The sequence below is a fragment of the Lipomyces chichibuensis genome (assembly GCF_038497645.1).
Source record: "Lipomyces chichibuensis strain CBS 12929 unplaced genomic scaffold V1513scaffold_121, whole genome shotgun sequence".
Classification (NCBI taxonomy): domain Eukaryota; kingdom Fungi; phylum Ascomycota; class Lipomycetes; order Lipomycetales; family Lipomycetaceae; genus Lipomyces; species Lipomyces chichibuensis.
Genome location: NW_027117573.1, coordinates 1 through 7999, shown reverse-complemented (window position 1 = coordinate 7999; position 7999 = coordinate 1). Strand labels below are relative to the sequence as shown.

Genomic DNA, 7999 nt, shown 5'->3' with positions numbered 1-7999 from the left:
GTTCGAGGTTTTGACACCTCTATCCCGGTCAACGCTCGACGGTTTATGTCTTCATATCCGGATGCGGCAAACGAGATGGGGGCTTATGTTTTTCAGTATAAGAGAATCATAGCGGCACAGGAGGAGTTCTCTTGGGAGGAAGTTGTTCGATTTGGTAAGGCTTTGAGGAAAGGTACCACGAAGTCGTCAGGATATATTCTAGGCATGTTAAAATATCTATTTGGTAATATCTCAGGATGGATGGAGGCGAAGGTGGGCAAAGTTCGCGAGGCGGATATGGAGCTGTCGAATGTTGGCGCATGGAAATTTACTAGAGACTTCGATGATGAGACATCTTTCAGGGTGCTCAATCTGGGATTCTCCCAACCACATGGAACATTGAATCCCCCGGTCAAGTTAAATACGAACTGTCAGAGAAAGATTGACTTCATCGAACGGATAGATGCATGCTTATTTTTAAATAATCAAGCAATTTCTGTGCTACTAGATCCCGATAATTGGGGGAAAAATGCAGAGAAAAGTCGCATCATAAGTCGAGACCGAAAATTTACTATTTACTTTGGTGATCTGAAAGATCCATGGTTATTCCGCTGTAACATGGAATGATTGCATTTCTTACTTTGCTAAACTATTGTCATTTGCCACTGGCAATTTAAACTGGTTGGGAAGGCTAAGAAAATTAATTCTGCTATCCTATATCCGACACGATGTAGATTGACGCGAGCCACCGCCGTGACCAGACTATCGGACAGTTCCTTACATTAAAGTGGCACTAATCTGTTCGGGTCTGGGCTATAAGTCCATAGATATTGGCGACACCGTAAAGAGCACGCCTATGGTTATCAAACTGCGCTGCCGACGGTTGTTCGATGTCAACGATGCTGCGCATAACCTCGAGTTAAATATCGAAACGAAGGGTTTTAAATTGTCAGCTCAGATGGTATATTGTACGTGTGATGTGAACTTATGAAAGGACAATATTGGAATATTGAACAATGGATTGACATTAAGCGTGATATGGTATTTACACAGTAATGCTCATGCATTTCTTCTCCATAGCCTTCTCGAACTGATTCATGCCGTCTTTCTGCACCTTTAGCGTGCCATTAACTAATCTATAAACCGTACGTTTACCTGATAAAACGGTCAGGTCATCATGATCATCCTCATCCTCTTCGGCATCATCGCTGGCAGTTCCCTCTATCACTCGTCTAACCAAATACCGGTCATGCGACACAATAATCAGTGCCCCACTGTACGCCGCTAGAGCCTCGCTAAGAGCATTGACGGTATAGAAATCCAAATGAGTCGTAACTTCGTCCAGTACCATTAAGTGTGGCCGTTCCCATAAGACCAAAGCAAAAGCTAATCGCACTAATTGACCGCCTGACAACTTCGCAATCGGAACAGCTGAGACCGTATTACCAGCTATCCCAAGCATCGCAAGAATTCCTCGGCATTCTTGCTCCGAAAGGGAGCCTCCTGATTTCTCAAGTAACAAGGACAATGCTGTAACGGACAAGTCAAATTTCCCAAGTTCTTGGAGTTTTTCTACTGAATGCTGTGAGTAGTACCCCATTTTCAACCTCGGATGCTTCGTGATAGCGCCTTTCGTTGGTGTTGTCATGCCAGTAATCAGCTTCAACAGTGTTGACTTGCCACAACCGTTGAGTCCCACGATTCCAACACGATCACCGAGATGAACAACGAGATCAATATCGTGTAGGACTTCTTCAGTAGTCCGGGAGTACCGAAAACTCACTTTCTCCATCGACACTAATGGACCCGGAAACCTCAGTTCAGACGCAGATGGAAATTTCAAATGCATCTCCCTTTCTTCTTCAGGCACGTCAATATGTGCACGCATATTATCGTGCCATCCCGGCATATCTTTACTAAGCCTGAACCGTCCACCTTTCGCATTCACCTGCATACCCATACGGTCGTCTAATTTCTTCTGACGCGATTTAGCTTGTCGAAGTCTATTGTCATCTCCCGTTTTTTTACCCAATTTTAGATTGTTTTGAATCGTCTTCTGCATATGCTCGATCTGCTTATCCTGAGCCTCCTTCATCCGTAGCAAATAGAGCCGCTTTGACCTAAAGTCTTCTTCATACTCATCCAACGTTCCGCGGAAATACTTTAGAGATTTTTCGCTGAGAATAATGGTCTCGTCGCACACAGCGTTCACGAACGAACGATCATGAGAAACGATAACAACCGTCGTATCTGAATTAACGGACTCAATATACTTCTGCAACCAAATAATCCCTAACAGGTCGAGGTAGTTCGTAGGCTCATCGAGAATCAGCCCATCAGAGACCTTAACAAGTGCCGCGGCGAGAAGAAGCCGCATCTGCCAACCCCCGGATAGTGTTCGGACCGATGACTTAATTCGCTCCTCGCTAAAGCCGAGACCAGAGAGTACCGTGCGAGCTTTGGCCTCGAGATCGGTGGCCTGCATCATGTCGAGCTCGGATTGCAATAGCGACAGAATGTCGACGGCTTCTTGGCTGTCTTGTTGAAGTGTGGATGAGCTGGGTTTGGCCAAAAGCAAGGCTGACGACTCGGAGACTTTCTTTTCCATCGCGACAAGCTCTTTGCGAGCTTGCAATCCACGTGCTCCACTGCGAAGTCTCGCCATCTTTTCCACGTAACTGAACTCTTTCAACAGACGATCATGTCGCACCTGGCGCATCACCCGAACAACAGATAGAGAGTCGGTTGTGTCGTTCAGTGCGTGAGAAAGGAGGTTGTACTGCGATAATAACTCGTTGCGATACTTGTCACTCTCGAGAACGTACTGCAGAACTGTTGCACTCGCCGAACCTATGTTATCAATGTTGCTGAGACTGATGGTCTGATCAAGAAATGCAATCTTCAAACTTTGCAACATCCCCGGAATAAGTCTCTCAGATATAGCCCGTAATAGCGTGGATTTCCCAGTTCCATTGCGGCCGATGAGTCCATAACGATGCCCGCACTTGAGCTTCAGTTCAGCTTGGCCGAGAATCTCGATTGCCGCACTCTTCGAAGATTTTGTTAGTTTCGACTTTGACGAAACATCAGACTCGCTAGATGACGCTGTAGGTGTTGTCGATACGATGGAGATATTGAGACCATTGACATCGATGTCTTTGATTGCCGCGTCTTCTTTGATATCGAAGCGTGTCTGTCGGCAGCTGACTTGAATCGAGGTCGAATAATCCATACAACGCTAATTCCAATTGATTCGTTACCGTGAAAATTTGGAACTTATTGGTTACAACACTAAATATATATAAACCCTGGACAAATGGACTTGTGTAAAGCCATCTGGTGTTATCGGTGGGCGACTCCGACGAATAATAACATTAATGTCAAGTACTCTGCGAGCATCTCGGTCAAGTTTAATGACGCCTTTGCGCGTTTTCATTGCGAAGCCGCGCCAAAAACTGAAGCTAATTCTGAATGCGCTATAAGGGCCCAGGATAAAGCTACAACCCCCGGTTACTACTGGGTTAGGTTACTAAATCACGTGATTACACTTTGCCTAAAGAGGAAGTGGTGTAGGTTTAGTAACCCCAAGGTCGTACTCCGTTAGAACGCAGTAGAGCTCATTATCAGTGCTTATTCGTACCTAAAAACGTAGAGTCAATGGACACTTCTGTCATCTTCTCACGATTGTACTTCGCGGAATAGGTGAAACAAGGCGTAGTAAACGCAACGAAACACCAGGCTCTTGGAGTCCTTCAATCAGCTGGTAGCCGTCTTGCTCTCCAATCAGCAGCTGTGGGGACCTAAAGTCGTTTGCGGCATCCCCTTTCCCAATCTTTTCTAGTAATTGACACCCCAGACGTTGTACACTTGTTGCCTTGTGATCGGTTGCAATTCAGTCTTCTCAAACTGAGGGTCGTCGGCCATTTGCATTAAATTGTGATAGACTTGTCGAGGCGGAAAGCTTCTCAGTGCTTTGATGTAGATTTCCACCTCTGCCGTCATATGAAACTTTGGCGCTTCAGTATGGCCATTGTGCTCGTAAATTATGTTCGCTGATTCGTTGGCCATCGAAAAGCTTTTATGAAGCTCACCATGGCATTCAAGATACCTGTATAGCGAGGGATGCTTTGGAAATCCCGCTCAGTCTTACGTTCGATGGAGCGCGAGCAGGTGAAATTGAATCTTGCTCCGTCGGGCCTGTCGTTGGTCCGTCGCAAGTGAAAGCAATATCCAGAACAGTCAAATATGTCATTCCGGATAATCAGAGCAGCTTGCCTCTGCAACTTCTGGTCTCGACGCGTTCAAGACCACCGCAATATATTTTACCGGCGTAATCTGTTCCTCCATTCTCGCCAACTCGCTCTGTACGCACCTACAATATCTGAACTAAAATTTTGTGGTGACTGAAAAAGTCCCGGGATGTGTCCGAGAGTGTTGAGGCAATCAAGGTTAGGGCATAGTCGATTTGTGTGCGGGGGAAAGTGCGACTTGTTCTACTGTGTGGCAGTGCCGCAATAACTACACGGCTAAGGTGGCTGAAACCCATCGTGGCAGCCCCATAAACGGCCAAGGCACTCGTCCTTGTCTATGCTTCCTGAATCCTCCGATCAGATCGTTAACAAGACCCCGTTTCACAGTTGCATGGTATTGATGGCCGACGATAGTTTACCAGATTATAAAACGCTCTGGACGCTCTGGAAACAGGAATCAGAGTTGCGGAGACAGGCTGAGGAAGGCAGGAGCCAGGCTGAGGAGTCGCAGAGAAAGGCTGAGGAGTCGCAGAGACACGCTGAGGAGTCGCAGAGACAGGCTGAGGAAGGCACCCGGCGCACGACTTTTGAGGAATTTATTCGAGCCTGCCATAATTTGTTATCCCTGCGGCTAACGGTTGGAGATAAAGCTCTCTCCACGAAAGGGACGTTGACAAAGCCCACTGGGAGACTTTGTCCTCAGCGGCTTCGAAATTGGGCAGATTGCTTGGACAGCCAACAGCAGCTTTACAACTCCGTTCGCAAATTCCTACATGCGTCCGAGGAAAATGCACCACGACTATTTTCATCTGTCCATTTGCTAGAAGGACTCGGAGGGGAGTATTGTAGCCAGCCGCTACGAAGTGAACAAGATTTGGAGAATTATGAGCGATTAGCTGTGTGGTTAATGTGCGGGATGTGATTGCGGAGCTATGCAAGATCCCCGACGCTCGGGAGGAATTTAAACTCGAAGATGGAGTCCGGTTCGACAACCATGCCAGTGCCCTGGCCGATGCTGAATTTGGCAAGCCAGATGTTGATGATCAATCGAGTGTCCGACGGCCTAGACCTGATATATTCTTCTACCGGGTGAAGGCGAACACTAACACCGTAATCACTACCGGAGAATATAAACCGCCCCACAAGCTCTCAGTGGAGAATCTTCGCGCTGGACTACGGCCGATGGATTTCTACGAAAAAGTAGTCCAAGCAGTGAAAGTACCTACGAATAAGGATGAGAAATTGAGGTACAATGCAGAACAGCTGACTGGGTCGGTTCTTGCGCAACAATACAATGTCATGATCCGCAATGGTCTTGAGTATTCCTATATTACCAATGGTTTGGCCATGGTCCTGCTTCGTGTGTGCTCTGCTGATCCTGGCACACTTTACTATTGCCTTTGCGAACCTAGAAGGGAAGTTAGTCTTGCAGATGACCAAAGCTTGGAACAACCATGGACAGCCGTTTCCCGAATATTATGCCTTTTCTTGATGAGTCTTCGGTCACGTACTCGGAAACAGCAATGGCGGAATCGTGTGATAGGACAACTAAAGACCTGGAAGACGGACTTTGACTACGCATGGGCGCAGATTTCTGAAGACGAACGACACCAAACCCCGCCGAGCTCGGAATCTCAGGTTTCAGAGTATCTGGCATCTTCCCTTTCGGAGTCTCCACAGCCTGACGGCCACCGACCCAGTACTCGGTCTCAGACTGGCTGTCGGCCTCAGGAAACGGTGAACCGTTCAGAGTCGCTGGATTCATCAGACTCCGATACTAACCAAGCGTCGTCTGGACGGAAGCGGCCTCTCAATCTGATCACATCGCAGCCGCCGTCTCGTCGACATGCACGCCAAAGTGGCGGTCAAAGCGACCGAGGAGGCCAGCGCCAATACCACGCAGCAAATTTTTGCACGCAGCGGTGCCTGCTTGGCCTACAGCAGGGTGGTATGTTGGATAACCAGTGCCCTAATGTGGAGCTACACCGACAAGGGCGAGATAGCGACCGACACCTTATTAGCAGCAAGCGCCTGGTGCAGCTGCTTAAGCAGCAGTTGGATGAAGACCTAGATCACAATTGCACGCCATTTGGCGCTTGCGGTGCATATGGCGCTCCATTTAAGGTCACTTGCGTTCCATATGGCTACACGGTGCTGGGCAAAGGAACAACATCCGGCTTGTGGAACGAAGTCTCGCGCGAAGTGGATGTGTACCGTATCCTTCAAAGGGCTCAGGGATCTGCAGTCCCAGTGTTCCTTGGAGCGATTGACCTCAAACAGATCTACTTTCACGAGGCGGGCGATATCCGACACATGCTGCTCATGGCTTGGGGGGGTAAGGATACAACTGAGCTTGAGCACTCCGAGGAACTGTTCCATGAGATCGCGAGATCCAAGAGGGAAATCCGCGCCTTGGGGGTGGTGCATGGAGACTTTCGATACCCGAACGTTTTATGGAATGAGGAACTAGGACGAGCTCTAGTTATCGACTTCCATCGTTCCAAGTTGGCTCCTCGACTGATGGAAAAGCGCAAGTCATTGAAGCAGTCATTGTGCGAGACACAGATTTCGGAGACAAAAAGACTTCATGCTATGTAACAGTAGGCTCTCTGTCGTAAATGGCCATCTCACTAAAACAAGCTCTAGAATGAACCCTGCTTGTATACATTAGGCACTAAACGTGCACTGTGTATAGGACTTGCTTTTGCCCGTCGTTATTATTACTTTAATCAAGGTATCGTATAATAGAGAGATTTAGCAGCCAGTTGCGTTGCATTACAAAACGGAAACTAAACCCTACTTGGACGAAGGCATGGGGTTTCAAGTCCCAATCAGGAAGGCGTGGCGATGTGCAATATTTAATATTTTAATGGCCCTCCCATTTAAATTCGAAAAAAAAAAAGAATCGCTCCTTCTAATAGTACTCCCATTAAGCCTAAAAAGAATCATCCTTTTAATGGTACTCCCATTATTACCCAAAAACAATCATGTAACGTTAAATTGAGCTCCCATTTACACTAGTGAAACCTACCGAGACACTACCCACTCCTCACGGTAGCACGCCTCTACAATGCGCTCCCAACAGGAGATCGATATAAAAGACGATTTAATCAACGGCATCTTCCTTACGATTATACTAGAGTCCTCAAAGAAAGGGGGAAAAGGGGCGGGGAACAAAAGGTCACAGAGGAGGAGTGAACAAGCGCGGAACAACAGTATCTGGACCAGCTACTTAACTGTGGCCACCCAGAACGCATTAAAAGCGCCTTAAAGATGTCTCCAGATACTTTTATTTCCCTACACAACTGGCTTGTAAACCATACCCAGTTGAGAGCCTCAATGCATGTTTCAGCAGAGCTGAAACTAGCAATCTTTAAGATGTCAATTAGTTATCGTTCCGACGGTTCCGCGACGTTAATACCCAATTCACTTTGGCAGTCACATTGTGGCCAAAGTCGTCATGATTATATCAGCGGTACAGAATTATTTGTTCAATCGGTATGGAGATTGGAAGCAGATTTCTGACAGGACCGGAACGGCCTTTGTATGGTGCCAAAAAGAAAATCAAATTGTGTGTAAAATCCGATTTTCATAGGAAACCTTAATTTTGCGCGACGTCAGATTGCAGAATTGGTCAACCAGTTCATTCAGGTACAAGATCGGTGGCTTCCAAACATTCGCTCTAAATGATTCTTGTAGAAGTGTCAAGGACTACTCTATGATGCCTTCTGTCATAGAAGTGCCACGCCGATATGGATCCAAAAGAAAGC

At 47.1% G+C, this 7999-nt stretch overlaps 5 protein-coding genes across 5 annotated transcripts; 3 read left to right on the top strand and 2 right to left on the bottom strand.

Moving 5' to 3' along the window:
* Nucleotides 1-45: 45 nt before the first annotated feature.
* V1513DRAFT_428504 (uncharacterized protein) lies at nt 46-606 on the top strand (the record flags this gene model as incomplete). The annotated part of the gene is made up of 1 exon (XM_066896293.1): nt 46-606. One exon carries the CDS (start codon nt 46-48, stop codon nt 604-606), a length of 561 nt encoding a protein of 186 aa, XP_066750267.1.
* A 209-nt stretch (nt 607-815) lies between these two features.
* On the bottom strand, nt 816-3596 carry V1513DRAFT_44995 (P-loop containing nucleoside triphosphate hydrolase protein). The gene has a single exon (XM_066898747.1). The coding sequence runs from the start codon at nt 3209-3211 to the stop codon at nt 1025-1027; it is 2187 nt and encodes a 728-aa protein (XP_066750266.1). The 5' UTR covers nt 3212-3596; the 3' UTR covers nt 816-1024.
* A 132-nt stretch (nt 3597-3728) lies between these two features.
* V1513DRAFT_455593 (uncharacterized protein) lies at nt 3729-4507 on the bottom strand. Its single transcript, XM_066899509.1, has 2 exons — nt 3887-4507; nt 3729-3811 (listed from the first exon to the last, which is right to left on the bottom strand). The coding sequence occupies exons 1-2, from the start codon at nt 4045-4047 to the stop codon at nt 3763-3765; spliced, it is 210 nt and encodes a 69-aa protein (XP_066750265.1). The 5' UTR covers nt 4048-4507; the 3' UTR covers nt 3729-3762.
* Nucleotides 4278-6996, top strand: V1513DRAFT_455586 (uncharacterized protein). The gene is made up of 4 exons (XM_066899508.1): nt 4278-4314; nt 4465-4714; nt 4799-5127; nt 5160-6996. The coding sequence occupies exons 2-4, from the start codon at nt 4567-4569 to the stop codon at nt 6825-6827; spliced, it is 2145 nt and encodes a 714-aa protein (XP_066750264.1). The 5' UTR covers nt 4278-4314; nt 4465-4566; the 3' UTR covers nt 6828-6996.
* Nucleotides 6997-7099: 103 nt separating this feature from the next.
* Nucleotides 7100-7762, top strand: V1513DRAFT_455584 (uncharacterized protein). The gene has a single exon (XM_066899507.1). It carries the CDS (start codon nt 7503-7505, stop codon nt 7752-7754), a length of 252 nt encoding a protein of 83 aa, XP_066750263.1. The 5' UTR covers nt 7100-7502; the 3' UTR covers nt 7755-7762.
* The last annotated feature ends 237 nt before the right edge of the window (nt 7763-7999 follow it).

Bases quoted from the DNA above. Each gene is read 5' to 3' on its own strand.
- V1513DRAFT_44995 (XM_066898747.1), bottom strand. From the start codon at position 3,211: ATGGATTATTCGACCTCGATTCAAGTCAGCTGCCGACAGACACGCTTC.
- V1513DRAFT_455593 (XM_066899509.1), bottom strand. From the start codon at position 4,047: ATGGCCAACGAATCAGCGAACATAATTTACGAGCACAATGGCCATACT. The intron at 3,812-3,886 runs GTTTGAGAAGAC...TTACTAGAAAAG, and splicing joins CAAATGGCCGACGACCCTCA to ATTGGGAAAGGGGATGCCGC.
- V1513DRAFT_455586 (XM_066899508.1), top strand. From the start codon at position 4,567: ATGCTTCCTGAATCCTCCGATCAGATCGTTAACAAGACCCCGTTTCAC. The intron at 4,715-4,798 runs GCAGGAGCCAGG...AGGCTGAGGAAG, and splicing joins GCGGAGACAGGCTGAGGAAG to GCACCCGGCGCACGACTTTT. The intron at 5,128-5,159 runs GTGTGGTTAATG...GTGATTGCGGAG, and splicing joins AGAATTATGAGCGATTAGCT to CTATGCAAGATCCCCGACGC.
- V1513DRAFT_455584 (XM_066899507.1), top strand. From the start codon at position 7,503: ATGTCTCCAGATACTTTTATTTCCCTACACAACTGGCTTGTAAACCAT.